General features: G+C 39.4%; 2 protein-coding genes and 1 long non-coding RNA gene across 3 annotated transcripts; 2 read left to right on the forward strand and 1 right to left on the reverse strand.

Moving 5' to 3' along the window:
* Positions 1–927: 927 nt before the first annotated feature.
* LOC115162189 (uncharacterized) lies at positions 928–2208 on the reverse strand. Its single transcript, XR_003869492.1, has 2 exons — positions 2101–2208; positions 928–1907 (listed from the first exon to the last, which is right to left on the reverse strand). It is a non-coding gene; the product is annotated as an uncharacterized LOC115162189 (long non-coding RNA).
* Positions 2209–10152: 7944 nt separating this feature from the next.
* Positions 10153–13971, forward strand: LOC115162191 (uncharacterized). The gene has a single exon (XM_029713256.1). It carries the CDS (start codon positions 11777–11779, stop codon positions 13256–13258), a length of 1482 nt encoding a protein of 493 aa, XP_029569116.1. The 5' UTR covers positions 10153–11776; the 3' UTR covers positions 13259–13971.
* Positions 13972–14055: 84 nt separating this feature from the next.
* Positions 14056–20358, forward strand: rrh (retinal pigment epithelium-derived rhodopsin homolog). The gene is made up of 7 exons (XM_029713257.1): positions 14056–15134; positions 17636–17826; positions 18507–18606; positions 18783–18936; positions 19044–19212; positions 19414–19592; positions 19741–20358. The coding sequence occupies exons 1-7, from the start codon at positions 15029–15031 to the stop codon at positions 19844–19846; spliced, it is 1005 nt and encodes a 334-aa protein (XP_029569117.1). The 5' UTR covers positions 14056–15028; the 3' UTR covers positions 19847–20358.
* The last annotated feature ends 245 nt before the right edge of the window (positions 20359–20603 follow it).

A 20603-nucleotide genomic window follows, 5' to 3' on the forward strand; every position in this document is an offset into this window, starting at 1 on the left:
GCAAAGCTGTCATCAAGGCAAAGGGTGGCTACTTTGAAGAATCTCAAATATAAAATATATTTTGATTTGTTTAACACTTTTTTGGTTACTACATGATTCCATAGGCGTTATTTCATAGTTTAACAATGTTGAAAATATAAAAAAATAAAGAAAACTGCAACGAGTAGGTGTGTCAAAAATGTTGGCTGGTACTGTATCTGCTCACTTGAGTGTTTCATGCTTAAATTCCTCCCCCAGAAAATAGTCTATGTATGATTTGATAGTCTTTTCAGTATGAGCCCATGTATCCATATCCTATTCAAAAGTATCAACTTGTTATTGAACGCTTGAGAAGCATGCCATGTGAATGAAGGACACATTTGGTCTAAAAACTATGACACTGTGAACTTGTAACCATATCACAAAGTTATGAACAGTTGTTGGTGAAGTTGGACTTTTAAGAAAATAATGTAGAGTGCTTTTAGTATTAGTGTATACAATTTGTTTTAGAAATGCATTTAAGGTTATATGTATGCCTGCATTTCTGACACTACAGTAATTCACACATTTAATACTAATGTGTTCAGATGTGAAATTGTTTCAATATTCCACATTTTTCCACAGCGACTGACTATATAAACACTGTTAGGACAAAAAACAAGTAATGCTGTGTAAACACAGTTTTCTCTTGAAAATACAACCTCTAGATCAGTGTTTTTTTTAGGGAATTTGGCCTATCCACAGGGGCTACTTGTAAAAACTCATGAGATCATAGGACTACTGGTCAAATGCACGAGGAGATACATTGGTGGTACTCTGGACAGAGCAAAATGTGATTGTTGGTACAGTAATCACAAAAGATAGAGATCCACTGCTCTAGATGTGTGGCTATGTAATAACACACTCATTGACGCCCTTTACTGAGCGAGTAAACAATTGTGTCGAATGTCAATATCAGGCATGACCCTTTTGTTTTAATAATTATTCACAGACTTGTAGTTGTAATTACTTTCAGTAATGTCATATTATCAATCATTATGAAATATGTCAATCATACAATAATATGAATCATGGAAACAATATTCATGATTTTCAAAAGAGGAAATGTTTTACTCTTGATTTTAAACTTTTAAAACAATTGTGACAGCACAATACTGGTATGCATGTACGATTAGTAAGTGACAGGTTGGAAACAAAGAACTTTTTAACTTTCTCTCATAATTAATGGCATTATCATCAGGACAAAAGCAAGGAAAATGTCAAGATGTTGACCTACAGTAAATACTGTTACAAATTAGCAGAGGATCTAAACTAATATATTAATATCTCAATCTAAATTAATATATTTAATTCCACACAAAGCGCAAATGTCTAATTTTACAAATGATATTGTAAGACACACTTCGCTTAAAAAAACTGATCATCTAGCAGACCAAGCTTGCCAGTAATGGCTGAGACTCGTTGATTGACATCCTGCAGGCTCTGAATGGCCATTTGTATGTCCCTGTCCTGCAGGAACTGATTACACTTCCCCCCTACAGCTTGACCAAAGAGGTTCACAATCTCTGCCATTACAATGCACAGTGGCTCCAGGATGATGACAGATTGAGAACTCACAACCATGGCAACATTAGCTTTGCCAGCCAGGACACTTAGAAAGTGGACAGCGTTCCTCAACTTCTGCTGAAAGCCAGCTATTTTTATCTGCTTACTCTTCGTCTCATTGAGACTCACATGGGTCTTCCCGATGTTGTCTTGACATTCTTCAATCATCCTTTTTTGCTCAGTCTTCTCTTGCTTCTTTGTAGCTAACTGGGAGGCGAAGGAATTAACCAAGTTCTGAAAATGGTTAACTTCCTCTTGTGCTTGCTGTGCCTGCCTATTAGCTTTATTTAGTTCTGCTTCTCCAACACCAACCATCACTGACCCTGAGAGAGAAAGTCGTTTTTAGTATTTTTATCATGATTACTTCTAATATTTTGATGTTAGTACAGTAGTAGTGCTAGTAAAAAATATAGAAAATTAGTACTACTATGTGTGGTAGTTAGTGGTTGCCATATTATCTGATAAACAAATGTGTTTTGTTGTGAAAAAATATTAAATCAAATACTACTCAGATACCGGAGCTTGTAAATTCAATTAGACTTTATTGCAGAGAGCAACAAAGCCGAGCACCTCCATGGAAGAACTGGCTCCTCATTCTTAGTGATTGGCTTTTATACAGTTTTACCCTTACATAACGTCATCACCCCATTTCACAAATCTTGTTTCGTTACAAAGTTTCCATTCTCTTATTGGCTCAGATATTGGGGCAGAGATTCTATTGGTGGCATGACATGCATACATACCCCTTAGCTAATGTTCCTGTCCAAAGGTCTTTACAAGTTCAGGCTGAGGCTGTCTATGTATGATTACTCATGTGCGTGTCCAGTAGCCTTCACAAGATCAGATAAGGCCCAGACCAGTCACGTCTTGTTAGTTTAACTTGCCTCATCCACACAGATTTTTTTGCCTTTACCTCCCTTATCTCACCTCATTTGCTCACATTATATATAGTCTTATTTTTCTACTGTATTATTGATTGTGTGTTGTTTTACTCCATGTGTAACTCTGTGTTGTTGTATGTTGTCGAACTGCTTTGCTTTATCTTGGCCAGGTCGCAGTTGAAAATGAGAACTTGTTCTCAACTTGCCTACCTGGTTAAATAAAGGTGAAATAAAATTTCAAAAATAAAAAATAAAAAAAAGATTCTGCTTATGTTCTGTTTTTTACATGTCCAATGGTCAATTCGATGTTGGTCTCGCTTTGTACACACACATGGGCTTCAGCCTTCATTCTGTTTACATGTCTAATATTTAAGCTTATATTGATTATTCTTTCTACTTCAAAGAGAACAGTATAGTTACTGAAAATCAACCCTAGTCATGAATTTTCACCTACAGTTTTTATCAACTCTGTGTGAATATATCAGAGAATAGCCTTTTTACCTGCGATGAGGCCTATGATGGGAATAAACATAATCCCAATCCCAGCATTCCGTATTCCTTCGTTGTAACGTGCCCTGTCCCTGCACTCATCCAGAGCATTCTGGGTGGACATCTTGTTCCAGTTAGCTCTGTCTAAGGCGTGACTGTAATTCTGCAAGGAATCGTTGATAGCTTGATGTTGACTCTCCAGATTAGCTAAACAGGTTTTCAGACGTCTATCCTCAGACTCAAGCTTTCCTTTCTTACATGTCAGCTCCACACAGTACTTGTCTACATGTGCTAGTTGTTGACCAGCAGCAGCTTCAGGGCCTTGGTTTGATCTTTATCAAAGTTGAGTAGAGTATCTGCCATAGCTCTGAAATGAACCATTCCATTTTTCAAACTAGGGACAACTTCTCTCAAAAAGTCCTCCTCTCTTCTTTTTTTGTGACAGCATGGTGTCTGTTTAGAGGGAAAGTGATAACAGTTCAAACATTAAAACCTTTTTTCATTAAATCATAGAAATCATGGACTAGGTACTGTTAAGGAATGACGACTAGTGAAATAGTTGTAATTTACTTTGGATAAATGCACTTTTATACAACACTTATAAATTGAGTTATTCAAAAGTGTTTAGTATTGACATCAGAAGTACTAAACTTATCAAGTGACATGTTTACATTAGTAAAAGGCAAGACAGAGGACAAATAAAACATTTTGACTCACCAGTCAGTAGAGGATAGTTCCCTTCTTGTAGTGAGGACAGTGTGTGAGATGTATTGCCCAGAAGGTAACAGCTTTTATACTTTGCATGTATGGTGGTTGTTTTATAATATGTACAATACAGTTTAACCAATCATGTTGTGATCTATAAATGCTCATACAGTTTTGTGTGGAAAGCTTATGAACTATAGTTGACAAAATTATACTATATTTAAGTCATACATTTAAAATAAGAATTGAAATTATTTTGATGTATGTACACTTTGCTGTCAAATACTGCTATTGTTTTGTTGCTGTTTTAACAGTCTTATTACATAACACAAAAAAATACAGGTGGATATTTCATTGTACTTTTCAAGTGACCAAATATATTGATTAATGCTATCATTGAGCAAAATGTAAACAATTCTAGAAAAGTAGAATTGACTTGATGCTGCAAATATGCAAATATTAAATACCAAGGTAAAGACAGTTTCAGGTTGGATATTCGCCGGATATTCGCCTGTAGTTTTCCTTACCTCCACCAACAGCAGTTAGGGACCGTCAACATAGGGACAAATCAAAATTTTCAAATTTCAATAGCTCTTTAACCATTACTCCTAACACTTTCAAAACTGGTTGTAGCTAACCCGATGGCATAGACACACATTGCACACCCATTAGTTTGTCCATTTTCATCTCACATGGTTTTACATGAATTTTTCAAAAAGTAGAATTTCAATAGCTCCTTGATCATATGACCTAATGTCCACTGACTATATATATATATATATATTGCACACTCTTGTTTGTGTACCGTAAAATCACACAGTGTAATGTACATTTTTCATAGTTTCAAATTTGTAATAGCTCCTTGGTCATGTCAATTACACACCTAAGAAGCATGCAGTGGATATACACCCACATTGCATAACCTCTAGTCATGTATCTTCTATATTGTTGTACATTAATATCAGTTTGACAATTAGGGGGTTCAGTCCAGTGTTGTGTTTACCCTTTTCTTTAATATTTATCTACAATAATTGGTAGTTCTAAGTACTTATTTTCCCTGTTTTTTATTTTTCCACAGTATTTAACAGTGGTACACAATAGGAAAGAGACAGATAACATCTCCTTTTGTCGTTAATATCAACCATAAAGGAAAAGGGCAAAGTACGAGAGTCATGCTATTAAATTGTCCAAAGCAGGGATGGAGAGTGAGCAGGTGAGGTAGGCTGCAGTGGGTTTGCTGGTCAATACATATACTGAACATGTAACCACAGTAATGGTGGCCAGTAAATCAATGAATAAAAATGTAATATTGACAAATTAAACAGAAATTGTAGACCTTTAATCTTTTCCAACATGTCAACAGACACTTAACTTCAATTAAGTATGAAGCATTTCACAGTGTTAACTTTCTCTTTATCCCTGGTTGATGTACATTTCAGAGCCTCTTGTGGATGGGGAAAAGCATACATTTCAACAACAAAGACTGCACTTCCAGTTTGTGTTCTTTACTCTGTTGAACTCTTTTGTCTTCATTCCTAGGCACAGCACATGGAACCACCGTTGGCATGCAAAACATTCAATCAAAACAAAACGTAACACGTTACAAATAATATCAAATATCAATGCAGTATGACGAATGACGAATTAGCCATCCATTGTGTTATATCATAAATTGTCTTACATGCTGTCACTGTTGTCAAAAGATTATAAGCATGTTAAGTAAGGTTACTAACCCAGTCAGTCTTTGGGCCACATCCAGGTTCTTTATCAGTGGCACACATGAAGCACTTGTTGGCTTTGTTGAACTCTGAAATCATAGGCATGAACTGAACATATGGCTGTCCCACACAACTACATAAAAATAAACAATTTACATTGACTTTGAATTAAATGTCATTACTTACCAGACATTTTTAGTATATCCTCAGACATTTCTTTTCGCAGTTGCTCCATGTGTTTTTGAAGGTTCCATATCAATTTTGGAGGGGATGTTGGGGAAGTTCAGTGCAACTTCCTTGGCCATCTACACCAAAAAATAAAATAGAGTTTTGACCTAATTGTCACATAACAGCTAACCATTCATTATTGAAAATATAACTATCAAACCTGCATTACAAAGACCCCGCAGCTGAAGGTGACCTGCTGCATGGTGTGAGTTATTTCCCCTCCTTTCCACTTTATGTCCACCCAGCAGTCTTTTCCATGGCAGGATCTTCTCATTTTGAAGTATTCTCTTTTTTATGTAAAAATAATGGAATTATGATTAGTTATAGGTAAATTAATACACAATACTTATTTCCCTCATTAAATGCAAATCAATTTATAACATTTTTGACATTCGTTTTTCTGGATTTCTTTGTTGTTATTCTGTCTCTCACTGTTCAAATAAACCAACCATTAAAATTATAGACTGATAATTTCTTTGTCAGTGGGCAAACGTACAAAATCAGCAGGGGATCAAATACTTTTTTCCCTCACTGTAGGTATTTGTAGTTGTCCACATATTATTATTATTATAAAAAAATATATTTTTACCCCAATTTCGTGGTATCCAATTGGTAGTAGTTACAATCTTGTCTCATCACTGCAACTCCTGTACAGACTCAGGAGAGGCGAAGGTCGAGAGCCATGCGTCCTCCGAAACCCAACCCAACCGCACTGCTTCTTGACACAATGCCCATCCAACCCGGAAACCAGCCGCACCAATGTGTCGGAGGAAACACCGTACACCTAGCGACCGAGTCAGCGTGCACCCGGCCCGCCACAGGAGCCGCTAGTGCGCAATGAGACAAGGATAGCCCTGCCGGCCAAACCCTCCCTAACCCGAACGACGCTGGGCCAATTGTGCGCCGCCCCATGGGTCTCCCGGTCGCAGCCGGCTGCGACAGAGCCTAGACTCAAACCCAGAATCTCTGGTGGCACAGCTAGCACTCCAATGCAGGGCCTTAGACCACTGCGCCACCTGGGAGGCCCGTTGTCCACATATTCTAAGTCAGAATCATCCAGAGTAGATGCAGATGCGGGCAGTGATTGGTTGAAGAGCATGCAATTAGTTTTACTTGCATTTAAGAGCAGTTGGAGTCCATGGAAGGAGAGTTGTATGGCACTGAAGCTCGTCTGGAGGTTAGGTAACACAGTGTCCAAAGAAGGGCCAGAAGTATACAGATTGGTTCGTCTGCGTTGAGGTGGATCAGGGAATCACCAGCCGCAAGAGCGACATCATTGATGTATACAGAGAAAAGAGTCGACCTGAGAATTGAACCTTGTGGCACACCCACAGAGACTGGCAGAGGTCCGGACAACAGGCCCTCCCATTTGACACACTGAACTCTATCAGAGAAGTAGTTGGTGAGTTGTCTTTTGTCAATGGCGATTATGATATCGTTTAGGACCTTGAGCGTGGCTGAGGTGCACCCATGACCAGCTCTGAAACCAGATTGCATAGCGGAGAAGGTACAGTGGGATTTGAAATAGTCGGTGATCTGTTTGTTAACTTGGCTTTCAAAGACCTTAGAAAGGCAGGGTAGGATAGATATAGGTCTGTAACAGTGTGGGTCTAGAGTGTCTCCCCCTTTGAAGAGGGCGATGACCGCGGCAGCTTTCCCATCTTTGGGGATCTCAGACAATAAGATGAGAGGTTGAACAGGCTAGTAATAGGGGTTGCAACAATTGTGGCGGATAATTTTAGAAAGAGAGGGTCCAGATTGTCTAGCCCAGCTGATTTGTAGGGGTCCAGATTTTGCCGTTCTTTCAGAACATCAGCTATCTGGATTTGGGTAAAGGAGAAATGGGGGAGGCTTGGGCAAGTTGCTGTGGGGGGTGCAGAGCTGTTGACCGGGGCAGGGGTAGCCAGGTGGAAAGCAAGGCCAGCCGTAAAAAAAAAATGCTTATTGAAATTCTCGATAATTGTAGATTTATCGGTGGTGACAGTGTTTCCTAGCCTCAGTGCAGTGGGCAGCTGGGAGGAGGTGCTCTTATTCTCCATGGACTTTAGTGTCCCAGAACTTTTTGGAGTTTGTACTACAGGACGCAAATTTCTGTTTGAAAAAGCTAGTCTTTGCTTTCCTAACTGCCTGTGTGTATTGGTTCCTAACTTCCCTGAAAAGTTGCATATCGCGGGGGCTATTCGATGCTAATGCAGTACGCCACAGGATGTTTTTGTGCTGGTCAAGGGCAGTCAGGTCTGGAGTGAACCAAGGGCTATATCTATTCCTGGTTCTACATTTTTTGAATGGGGCATGCTTATTTAAGATGGTGAGGAAGGAACTTTTAAAGAATAAACAAGCACCCTCTACTGACGGAATGACGTCAATATCCTTCCAGGTTGATTAGAAAGGCCTGCTCGCTGAAGTGTTTTAGGGAGCGTTTGACTGTGATGAGGGGTTGTCGTTTGACCGCGGACCCATTACGGATGCAGGCAATGAGGCAGTGATCGCTGAGATCCTGGTTGAAGACAGCAGAGGACTTTTTAGAGGACAGGTTGGTCAGGATGATATCTTTGAGGGTGCCTGAGTTACGGATTTGGGGTTGTACCTGGTAGGTTCCATGATAATTTGGGTGAGATTGAGGGCATCAAGCTTAGATTGTAGGACGGCCGGGGTGTTAAGCATATCCCAGTTTAGGTCACCTAACAGTACAAACACTGAAGATAAATGGGGGGCAATTCATTCACATATGGGGTCCAGGGCGCAGCTGGGGGCTGAGGGGGGGCTGTAAACAAGCGGCAACAGTGACAGACATTTCTGGAAAGGTGGATTTTTAAAAGTAGAAGCTCGAACTGTTTGGGCACAGATCTGGATAGCATGACAGAACTATGCAGGCTGTCTCTGCAGTAGATTGCAACTCCACCCCCTTTGGCAGTTCTGTCTTGGCAGAAAATGTATATACATACATAGAGGCATTTTTCAGCTATGATTTTACCAGAATCCAGAATTGATATGACAATGGGCCAGCACAGGATGTAATACACCCTTACAACAATCTACTTTTTGATCTTCTTGACTTCTTATCTGGTAAACTGCTACTATGTGTCAAGAAAAGAGCCCCAATTAGGGGTTAGTGTACTCCAGTAAAAAAGGGCTGGTTTAGATTAAAAACTATTGCCCTGTGTCCCCGTTCATAGGGGCATGAGAGACTAGTCAGTGGTAGAATTGAGTTGGTACTTTATTGGCCCAAACACCCATAGACCCACAAGGTTGAGGTTACTCATGGACAGTAATTAGTCATAAAAAAATGTTTTTGCATTGATGCATTGTGTCTTCTAGCTGTCCAAGAATAGGATCCAAAATGTTAGGAAATATTTGTTCCCATAAATACAAAGGATGACATCTCCTCATACCTCTGGCACTTTAGTCAGACTGCCAGACTGTGCACCACAGAGCCAACCAGGAGAGAATACATACAGGTCAACAGTGCCAATAGAAAGTCAAGGGGTGTGTCTGTGCCTTTTGGATTACTCTCTCTGTACAGAGAACCCCTGTGGTTCAAGTCTGCTCTGTGCATGTCTGAAAGTGACAGAGCCAGCAGCCAAGAGAGTTTTTCACAGTATGTCATAAAAAAAGTATTACACTTATGAATGTATGTAAAATGCTAATATGTATTAGATCCAGTACAATGGAATAACTAAGACCTGAATTTGAATGCAGCGTGTTCCGATTCCTCCTTCTCTTTCTGTCCAGCAGGGTCAACCAAAAACACTTGGCCTGATGGTTCATGCAGATACTGGGGAAGCAATATAGAAATGTATTGATCCCTTAAATGATTTTACTATTAAATGACCCATATCAAGCTCACTGTGACTGACAAATCACTGCCTATTACTGTGATTAAAAAGAGCATATGAAACATTGTTTTTCATGAGGCCTACCTGTGCGCCTTCCTTTGAGAACCTCTGTTTGAACACCTCTCCTGTCCTTGATCCATACCACATACAGCCATTCGGATCTTTTCAGTGTCCATGTGAAAGATAGTTATTGCAAGGATGGAACATTTGCTGACTTAAAAAATATTTTTTGAACACCCATGTAAAATGAAGGCCTGCAAAGCTTACAGATTTAAGTCTAATAGCATGAGATGAAAGTAGACAAACACCAGAATGTGCGATATGAAGGTATAGTCAGTGGACATTCTGAACCTTGTTTGAAGTCACTAGGTCACATGACCAAGGAGCTATTGAAATTCTACATTTTGAAAAATTAATGTAAAAACGTGTGAGATGAAAATGGACAAACTAAAGGGTGTGCAATGTGTAGGGCCACTGAGTGGACATTCTGAACCTTGTTTGAAGTCACTAGGTCACATGACCAAGGAGCTATTGAAATTCTACATTTTGAAAAATTCATGTAAAACCATGTGAGATAAAAATGGACAAACTAAAGGGTGTGCAATATAGAAGGGTAGTCAGTGAACATTCTGAACCTTGTTTGAAGTCAGTAGGTCACATGACTAAGGAGCTATTGAAATTTGAATGTAAAAAAAGTTTGTACTTTGTTTACGCTCCCTAACTAATTCAATTTGGAATACAAAATGCTGCTCACTTTTCCACATGTTTATTAGCTTTGGAAAGCGAATTAATGTCCAAATCATGAAAATTAGACCTGTGCAATGTTGTGCGCAATTTTTCCAACATCATGACACTTATTTGGAGTCTGTGGCTCAAGTGATTTGAAAGCTATTGAGGTTTGAAAGCGCGAATATCCGTCGAATATCCAACTTCAAACTGGCTTTACCTCGGCATATTAAATGAGGAAACGCCCCCTATGGCACGTATATAATCAGTGTGGACTGAAAAGACCAACAATCGCAAATCCTCTGGAGAAGAGAACTGCTTAGAGGTAAAATGGAATTGCCAAAAAACAATAACACGTGGAACAGAATAAATCAATAATTTATAGCATGACTATCTTGTTGGCTATTTGGCTTGTTTTGCGCTGTTTCAACTGTCATGTTCTGTATTTAGATTGAGTGCTTTTCTATTGCCGTTAAGCTGCTTGCCACACAATTTGCCAATTTGCAAAGTGTATCCAGTTCAAAGCTATTTAGTTATTTTTTATCTTCTGTGAAACGCTTAAAATTAGGAATATAACGTATGTTATCAAAACAACTTGTTAAGAATTTCAACATAATGATAACTACTTTTGTTGGCAGTCTTCACAGTCCAGGTCTCTTTTGAGAGACCAATTTATAACTAATATATTATTTTTCCACTAGCATTACTATATTTCCAAACTCCTTGCCAGGTTATTCTGGATAATGATAAATAACCCGTTAACCAATTTAAGAATGGGTTGTATGAAACAACATCCTAGGGAAGTTGAAAATTAGCGAAAATGTGAATAAAGTGAACTACACCGTTAAATGTGTAAATTTAATTGGTTATCTAAAGGTTAAAATAATACGATCTCGCAATTGTTTGGATATTTTTAGAGAAAAAACACAGACAGTACAAAAACATTAAAAATGATAGTGAAATTCGATTATTTATTTTTTTTACTCTTATTAACGATGTCTAACATTAGTGGACCAAGTTTAATACTTTTATCATTAAGTTCATACAGTCCAATGTTTACTTTTCCATCTATCATCATTTTAAGTCAAAGAATAAGAACATTCTCCATTAATCATGGTTTTTATTCCAAGTTTATGATACCAGCCCTGAAAATGTTAAACACAATTAGATAATTTTGTGGTAACACTTTATAACGTCCAGTAATAAAACATTTGTAGGAAATGTGCAAACAGTTTGCTCACAATGTATTAATCAATACTCCAATATTTGTAAGTGTTAGTAAGCTGGTTATTCACACATTTGTAAACAATTGTTTAATTATGTTTTAATGATTCATAAGATCATTCATAAGATGTTTAATGTAAGTCCTTATAAACCATTTACTAATAATTAATAAAGATTTTGCAGTCCCTAATCTGAAGTAAGGGTTATTTATTACTTTAAAAGTACTTTATAAATGTTTTGAGTGACCAGTGTAATTTATCACAAAAAGATGGACATGTCATTGGTAGACATTCCAGCAGTACTTGATGCTCCTTAAGGTCTCAAATGTCCTAGAACATATCAATGGTAATAGAAATATGGCAGTCACCTAAAAGAGGTTAGGAAGATGCTGGAGAACGAAAAATGCAAGAAAGCCATACTACAGAAGGAAAATAGACAAGCTGAAGAGGCATTTAAGAAACATGGCAAGCAGCTTGAAGAGGCTAATAAAAACTTCCAAAAGGCTATCGACTCCATGCCATCAGGATGGGACATCATTGGAATGAACTTTGTAGAGGGATTCACCAATTCTATTAACTCTTTAATTGGAGGAGCAACAAATGCCACAATTGCAGCAGACAGTAGTGATACACATACAAAATATGATACATCAGGAAGTCCAAAAGACATGTTTGCATCAAACAATATAGTTAGCAAGTCTTCTATACTTCTTGCTATTGCCCAATCCTTAGTTGGCCTTATTCAGAAGGACCAAATCGAATGGTCAAAGTTTTTAGATGAAAAGACAGGACAGTTGATTCCTGATTGGTTGAAGACACAAATCGAAGATGTGCTGTCAAACATAAAAGACGTAGACCAATGTCCCGCAAAACCTCAGGCAGAGAAAATTTGTGAACAGGGCATTACCATCTGCTCTGACCTAAGTGCATTGGCTCCTGAGGGCAAGCATGACGATGATGCCAAGAACAAAGAACTGATCCAGAGAATCAGGAAGCTAATGACCTCTGCACAGCAGTTTGATTCCTCAGGAAAAAAAGACACAAAAACATCTGCCTTTTTTGTTAATCCGCCCGGAATGAGCAAAGCGCGAAGCGCAAGCTCAGGATCTGCAAGTCAGACCGCGACAGAAAATGCCCGCTTCCGCATAGAGCAGATGAAAACCCAGCTTGCAAATGCCAGGGAGATGTATGAAAAATCCCTGGAAAAAATGGAGGAAAAGAATAGAGTGCTAGTCGAAACCCTCAACAAAATGAGAAACCTTCATGTCGAGGGGATTGACTTTGACACCACCATCAAGATGCTGGCTGAAGGTCTAAGTGCAATGGGAGAGCTGCAGGAGAAATGGCATAAGATGGTGCAATTCTTCCAGATGGTGTCAAACATCATTGACACCTGTCTGAACACATCCTTGCAGGATTTAGTTAAAACAGCCAGGAAACCAGACATGAAGTATGACTCAAATATGTTCTTGAAGGATATGATATACCAACAGGCATTTCAAGCTTCCAACATTGCAAACCTGGTGAATATGATCTCTGGAACCTACACTGAGGTCTCCAGCAAGTACTTGATGGACAGAGTCGGCAGCCTAGGAAGACTCATGGCTTTGGATCCCAAAGACCCACGTTTCAAAGGTGAACGCATAATATTGGCTGACTCTTGTGATGACGCCGGAAAGGATATCAAAGCTCTTGTCCTGAAGAACAAGGAACTTTACAAGGCAAGGACCAAAGCAAGACTTGAGAAAATTGAAAATGAGCTAAATGCAGTATTACCCCCACCTTCTGAAAAGGAAACAAATAAACTGCGAGAGATAGTGGCCTCTGGATTCCAGAACAACCCCGAGGATATTGATCAGTTTGAATAAAGATTTCTGGAGTTGAGTCTAATCAATCCCCCATCCCATGCCTTAAAGACGGTGTTTATACATGCAGCCCAATTCTGATATTTTGCCCATTTATTGGCGAAAGAGCTGATCTGATTGGTCACAAGACCAATTAGTGGAAAAATATCAGAATTGAGCTCTCTGTGTAAAATCAGTGCCTGGAACTGCTTTATGGAAACTAGCTGTGCCTTTGGCAAAAATCTGAATGTTTTATACATTTTTTGTTGTTGTTGCTGTTTTTTGATAACATTTGGATAACATTCAAGTAGGCTACTGTATATCTTCCTATACTAATAATAGCCAATGAGAATATGATTAAGGCAGGAGACTCCAACTATATGATTATTGGTAATTAACCCTTATTCAAAAATAAAACTTTATAAAATGCCAATCCAATGACACGTGTCATGTAGATGCCCAGCCTTCATCTTCCATGGCTTCGTCTCTTAGTTTGTGGTCAACATTTTTTTTCTTGAATTATTGTATTATTTCTAATGATAAATCAATTTTAGTCCAATATTTGTTTTTTATTTCAATGACAAAAAACACTTATTTTCTTATAAGATACATTTTGCGTGTGTTAAATCAATTGTGATCTGTTGTTTGTGGGGAGGATGTAGTTAAAAAGACCAACAATGTCACTGATGTTGAAATTATTGCTTACTGCATGTTCAATAAAGTCAAGTGTTAAAGCTGCGGTATCAGTTGTAATTGGTGATCAATTCTATTCAGACAGTATACTGGTTTGAGCCAAACTGCCAAACTGCCATGCTCATCCATCATGAAAGTGTCTCAGTCCTCTTCAGCTGTCATTGTTCTCATTGGACACTCAGCTATCCAGCGGCCTCAAGCCTACTTGGCCATCACTGCAAGGCCAGTATTGTTGATGGGGCACCTTGTCTATTGTAATGGTCGTTCTTTAGTAATCAGTATCTGTGAGTTCAACCCTGTATCATCAGAACGTCAATATTGGTTCCCTGCTTCGAAAAGTCAGTCGTAACAACAAACAGTAATCATTGTGGCAGTAGTAACAATAGCCATAGCAATAGTGTTAGATACATGGTAGTGAATTCTGCATTATAGTATTATGATATTTAGTCCCCACACATTTTTGATCTGCAAATACAATCCTGCTATATGTCACAGAGAAAGGGACTGGGGGTTGTTAAGCACAGAAACTGGTCAGGGCCCAAACTGAACCCACACATACAGCTATCCATTTAAGTAACTTGGCATAACAAGGCTCTTCAGACACAGTATCACTCCACTGCATTCACAACTGCAATTGTTGCCTTATTTCTGTTCCCCTATGCAGCTCTAATGTTTAGTCAGGACTCACGTGGGTTTCAACTCCATTATGAAAAGCTTCCATGTGACTTGTAAGCCTCTCTTGTGTTCCCCTTACCCATGTTACGCACAAACAACAACCTCCCCAGTATCTGGTAATAAGGGGGAGAATGTTCGCTCTAATCCTTTAATACTCCCCAACACACATGCACGCACATGCGTACATGCACACACACCATTCGGAGACTCAAAAACTTTCCAGAATTTCCCTCATTCTTTGTATTTGGAGGAGAGGTAGCGTTAGTTTCAGCTTTCTTATTCACAGGCTCCCATCCTTTTGCATGGACCACTTTTTTACTGTGGACTCGAAAATAATCTGGAAGGTATCTTGCTGGTGTAGAAGATTCCTATTATTTCACTGTTAGTTTATAGGGTGTTTGTCACTGAGGCAACTGAAGCACTGGAATGGAGTCTGGAGTCAACACCACAGGGGAGGTCATTCCCTACGGAGGAAAGAGTGCCTTTTCACAATTGGAGCACAACATAGTGGCGGCATACCTTATCACTGCAGGTACAAATGCACTGCATAGCCTCCACAACACTGTCAATCAACTGAATTTATTTTAGGATAGGTAATGGCGTTTTGTCGTTTGTTTGTCATGTTTTTCTGTATGTTTATGTGTTTCTCAGATTTATTTATAAGCTACTGTAACTGCTATTATAATTATTTTCCAACATAATTCATCATTGTTGTGATGATAAAACAGCTCCCTCTGTGATAGATTTTAGATGATGGATTGTTGATGTCTTCTTAGATTGATTTATACAGTACTGTACACTCTTCATGCCTGACAGAATAATATACCTTTGTAATGTCTCTCGCTTGGTGTGACAAGTTATGAGGGAATGTTAGTCATAAAATGTAATACTACTGTTGTAATCTATGAAAGTGATTGAGAGATACTTCAACATGGATTGATGATTGCTATAGCAGTGGTATCACTGGGAAACCAAAATTTGTATTTTTTTTGCAAAGGTGCAGCTGTCAAATAGATTCGTCCTCTCTCCCCTCTGTATGGTAAATCACCTGACATGACCTCTGCACTTCATCATTTTGTGTGGGCCAAAGCTGTCTCTTGTCTCTGGGTGCTGTTAGCATTTCTCAATGAGGCCCACCCCACACAGTCCTTCTCATTCATAAGAGGCAAGTCTAGCTCTGGCACACTCTTACAGCTCACGCGGCTGGTGTCATTATGTAACAAGTAGGCCTACCAAGCAAGTGTGGCCTTTTGAAATAAGTTTTCCCCATGAGTTGGCATTAATTTACCTGTGAAACAGTCTTGCTCAACTATTGTTGGGCAAGCATCACTTGAATCGCTGTTCTGTCTGGTATATTCTAGTCTGATTCACAAGAACAGAATGTGTTTTTTATGGGGGGGGACCAGAAGGGACAATTTTCGGGAATAATAAAGATGACACCAGAGCCATTACATTGAGTAGGCTGAGTAGGCTAACACCCATTTATCAGAAACAGAGGTGGATTGGCCATCTGGCCATTCTGCAAGATGTCAGATGGGCTGGACCATTATTTTGTTGGTTGGGCTGGTTGTAAAAAATGGAAAATGAAAACAGTGACACGGCCAGCAGGCCATGGGCCTGTTAAGATAATTTTTTATGATTTTTGCTAAATTTCTCCGTTATAATAATATACAATGAGCCTTTGAATTATCGGTTTTCTGAGCTCACACAATGTCACGGGTGTCGTAGGGATTGGACCAAACCGCAGCGGGAAAGTGTAAACTGATCTTATTTTATTAAAGAAGGAAAACAAAAAGAACCACGTATACAAAAATAACAAACGACACTAAACAGTCCCGTCAGGTGCACGAACACAAAACAGGAAATAACTACCGACAAATCCCATAGAAAAAACACCCCTCTTAAATAGGACCTTCAATTAGAAGCAATGAGGAGCAGCTGCTTCCAATTGAAGGTCAACCCAATAAACACCACATAGAAATAGACATACTAGAACTAACATAGAAATAGACTAACAAGAACATAGCCCAACAAACCCTGAAACACTCTAAACAAACACCACCTGCCACGCCCTGACCAAACTACAATAACAAACAACCTCTTTTACTGGTCAGGACGTGACACACAAACTCACATTCAAAGTTAGACGCGACATTAGCAAAGAGACCTGCTCCGACTCTGTCATCAATTAGACAGCCAAGATAACGGATAATAAGAAACGGAAAGTTGGTGCCGATGAACTTAGAAAGAGCACATTCTACATTGTCACCTCACTCAAAATGTCCTATTTTTGTTTAAAGTGCATTATCCTCATGATTCCTGTAATGAAAGTGTCTGCCCTGCCGCTGTGCCTGTTTTGCTGGGGCCTGCTGCTGTGATGAGTGAAGCACTCTCCTCCTCCTATACGCTCGAGAAAAATGCGTTCTGATTGTATAATATTTCTAGATGCAATTGCAGGAAAAACATGGCTTTGGAAGCTTCTCAACTTTCAATATTCAGCTCAATAGCAACTATTTTACAACCAAGATATTTGATTTGGCTTTGAGATATGGAGCTGCAAGCGTGCACGAAATGCGCAATGGCTATTAGGAGGGCAGAGGCCAGTAGGTCTCACGGGTAATAGCCTACAACTGCAACGTTTATTTAGGACATTACATTTACTGTTGGATTAATACATGGCTACTAGCAGTGGGTATTATATTTAGAGTTAGCAATCTAGTTAATATGTTTTGAGTTTCTACTTCCTCAGCTGTTGAACCCCAAATTAATTAGCCTATGATTTAAATTAGTGCACATAAAGATGTATCTAATTAATCTCTATTGAACTAAAATAATCTGTAAATTCTGTAGTCCTATGTTGACAGGGTAACACATATGACAGGCCCTAATTTGCAAAATAGCCTAAGTCGTTAGCTTGGTGGCTCGCCCAGTGATGTGGGCTGGTTTGGATAAAATACCAGGGCCGAATTCTTGTCCCAGTCCGGCCCTGATCAGAAAACATAAACATTTCAAGCTTAGGTTTCTCTTCACCAGGTGTCATCAGTTTGGCCAGCAACATTGTGGTACTGGTGATGTTTGTCAAATTCAAGGAGCTGCGAAATGCCACCAATGCCATCATCATCAACCTGGCCTTCACTGACATTGGAGTGGCCGGCATCGGCTATCCCATGTCTGCTGCCTCTGACCTCCATGGGAGCTGGAAGTTTGGCTACACTGGATGTCAGGTAGGTGTAATGAGCCCACTGTGCTAGTCAATGGTACTGTTTGAATGAACCTGCCATTTGTAAAACTTGAAGAAAAAAATATTTGTACACTATGAAAATGTACGAAATAAAATCAGGCAAACTTCATATGCTTTATATTAACTCTATATCAAGTGCAAAAAAACGGACTTAACGTTTGCTGGATTGGTTTGAACTGCCCCTCAGTACAACAGTGTTTAACACCTCACGTGGCCAAGCCAAAAATAGCATTTCTTAGAACATTTTCTAGACTTCTCTAATGATCTGAGATTAAGATGTTTAGGAGGTGCTGTGTGAAATCAGGAATTCGGTGCCATGTGACACTAATCTGGGGCTGAAGCCTTCAGTTTGAGAACCATATATTGGACATGAGGTGGGCTGGTGAAATTGACAATGGCCTTCTGATTAGATATGCTGACTGAGGCCCAAGTCCAGTCTGTGGTTATGTTGAGGGCTCCCAAGTTGCATCTCAATAGTGTAAACAGACTTCCTCTTAATCTCCTTTAGGAGATCTGAAAGACCTGGACAGGAGAAAGTAAAATCCGTGGGAGTATCCACTCAATTTCACCTGTTCTTGGATTTCAGACCACGTGAAACCAATGTTTTAATCCTGCTAAACAGATTCTGAAATGAGGGATGCTGCTCACTGTTTTCCCCTCCAGATCTATGCGGCTCTGAACATCTTCTTTGGGATGGCCAGTATTGGACTGCTGACTGTGGTGGCCATTGACCGCTATCTAACCATCTGTAGACCTGACATAGGTATTTACAGTCTTCTATTACTTTCCATGGAGGTTTGTAGTTCATCTGTCCGTAGTCTCTTGGTAGTAGCTACTATTGGCTTGGTAAAAGATAGGCTAATCGCTGTAAACTGACAAGAGCCTAAAACATCTGCATAACCGCTAAACCATTTCCCTGCTTTTCCTACTGTTCTCCAGGGCAGAAGATGACCACCCGCTCATACACACTCCTCATTCTGGCTGCATGGCTCAACGCAGTTTTTTGGTCGTCCATGCCCGTGGTGGGTTGGGCCGGCTATGCCCCTGACCCAACTGGTGCCACCTGCACCATCAACTGGAGAAATAATGATGCGTGAGTTGGGACGTACTTAAAATAACTTTGGGTCATTTCAAGGATTATATGGCATGAAGATAATATTCATTCTATGTCATTAATCATATACAGTGACTCTTTTCCAGGGGCTTTGTCTCCTACACCATGGCAGTAATCGCTGTGAACTTCCTCATCCCTTTGTCAATGATGTTCTACTGCTACTACAGTGTGTCTGTCACCATGAAGAGATACAAAGCCAGCAACCGCTTGGACAGCATTAACATGGACTGGTCAGACCAGATGGATGTGACTAAGGTAAGCCAGTGTTTCTCCATCCAGTCCTGTGTGTTCACATGTTTCTTCTTCTAGCCCAGCTTTGCCTCTCAATATGGACCATTTTAACCTCACAGTTTGACTGACACGCAGGATTCTATGGTTATAACAATCTGCAGAAGGTTATGTACAGTATATTACATCTACATGAATCTTTCTCTCTGATCTGTCGTTGCTGACTAGATGTCGATAGTGATGATTGTCATGTTCCTGGTGGCGTGGTCGCCGTACTCCATAGTGTGCCTATGGGCGTCCTTTGGGGACCCCAGAAAGATTCCTGCTCCCATGGCTATCATCGGTCCTCTCTTTGCCAAGTCCTCCACCTTCTACAACCCCTGCATCTACGTTATTGCCAACAAAAAGTAAGCTTTCGCCCGTTCTTCTTGTTGATCCCACTTTATAGTAAGTGACCATAATACCTGTGTATTTAAAGTGTAATTACAGTATAGGTACACACTGTATAGTAGTTACAACCTATTAACGTCCTGTCCTTGTGGACTTTCTATTCAGGTTCAGAAGAGCGATCACAGGAATGCTCCGATGTCAAACCCGACAACGGATCACCATCAACAACCAGGTTCCCATGACGATTTCCCAGCTCCCTTTGACCCAATGAGGGAGGATTGCTAGATGTTACATTCTATGATGATTTTATTCCCCCAAACTCTTTGATTACACTTGTCATTGAGTATACTGTTAGAGGATGGGATACGTGTAAGCAAGTTTAAAAGATCCCACCCTACCAGGCTTTCTAGACCCTACCAGTGGTCATGAGAGAACTGGAAAATACTCAATTCAAGAGTACTGAGGCACATCCCAAGTCACCCATTATTTATAGGTACCTCAAAATATACGAAAGTCATTTTATGTAATTAGAGACACATTAGACATCATCAACCTTACAGCTTTGCCCTACATTGCTGTACATCAATGAAGAGTCTGTCCAATACCAGTGTTTCTGGACCACGTGGGTAGGTGCTTCTATATTAACTGGATTTTATTTTGATATGTTGGGATTTACCATGTAAATTGCTCTTTTTATGACATTCTAGCCATTGTAGTCCCGATGTGTTTTACTTTACTGTAATATTAGCATAAACAAACAATAAAGTATGTTTGTGTACAACATTATGCTTTCTTTATTTTCTTTCCTGTGGCAACACTCATCCAGACTGCATATACACTTCTTTTTTTCTAATACAGTTCTACATTCTACAAAGTATATACATTTGTAAACTTTGCATTGTTTGAAACATTATTTAGAAATACATCTGTACATATAGATCAATATACCTGACCCGAGATTAAAAGTAATCATGGTTATTTGGATATGACATCTCAAATTCTGTCCAAGCACTTAATAAGAAATGAAA

Source organism: Salmo trutta, chromosome 25 (genome assembly GCF_901001165.1).
Source record: "Salmo trutta chromosome 25, fSalTru1.1, whole genome shotgun sequence".
Classification (NCBI taxonomy): Eukaryota; Metazoa; Chordata; class Actinopteri; order Salmoniformes; family Salmonidae; genus Salmo; species Salmo trutta.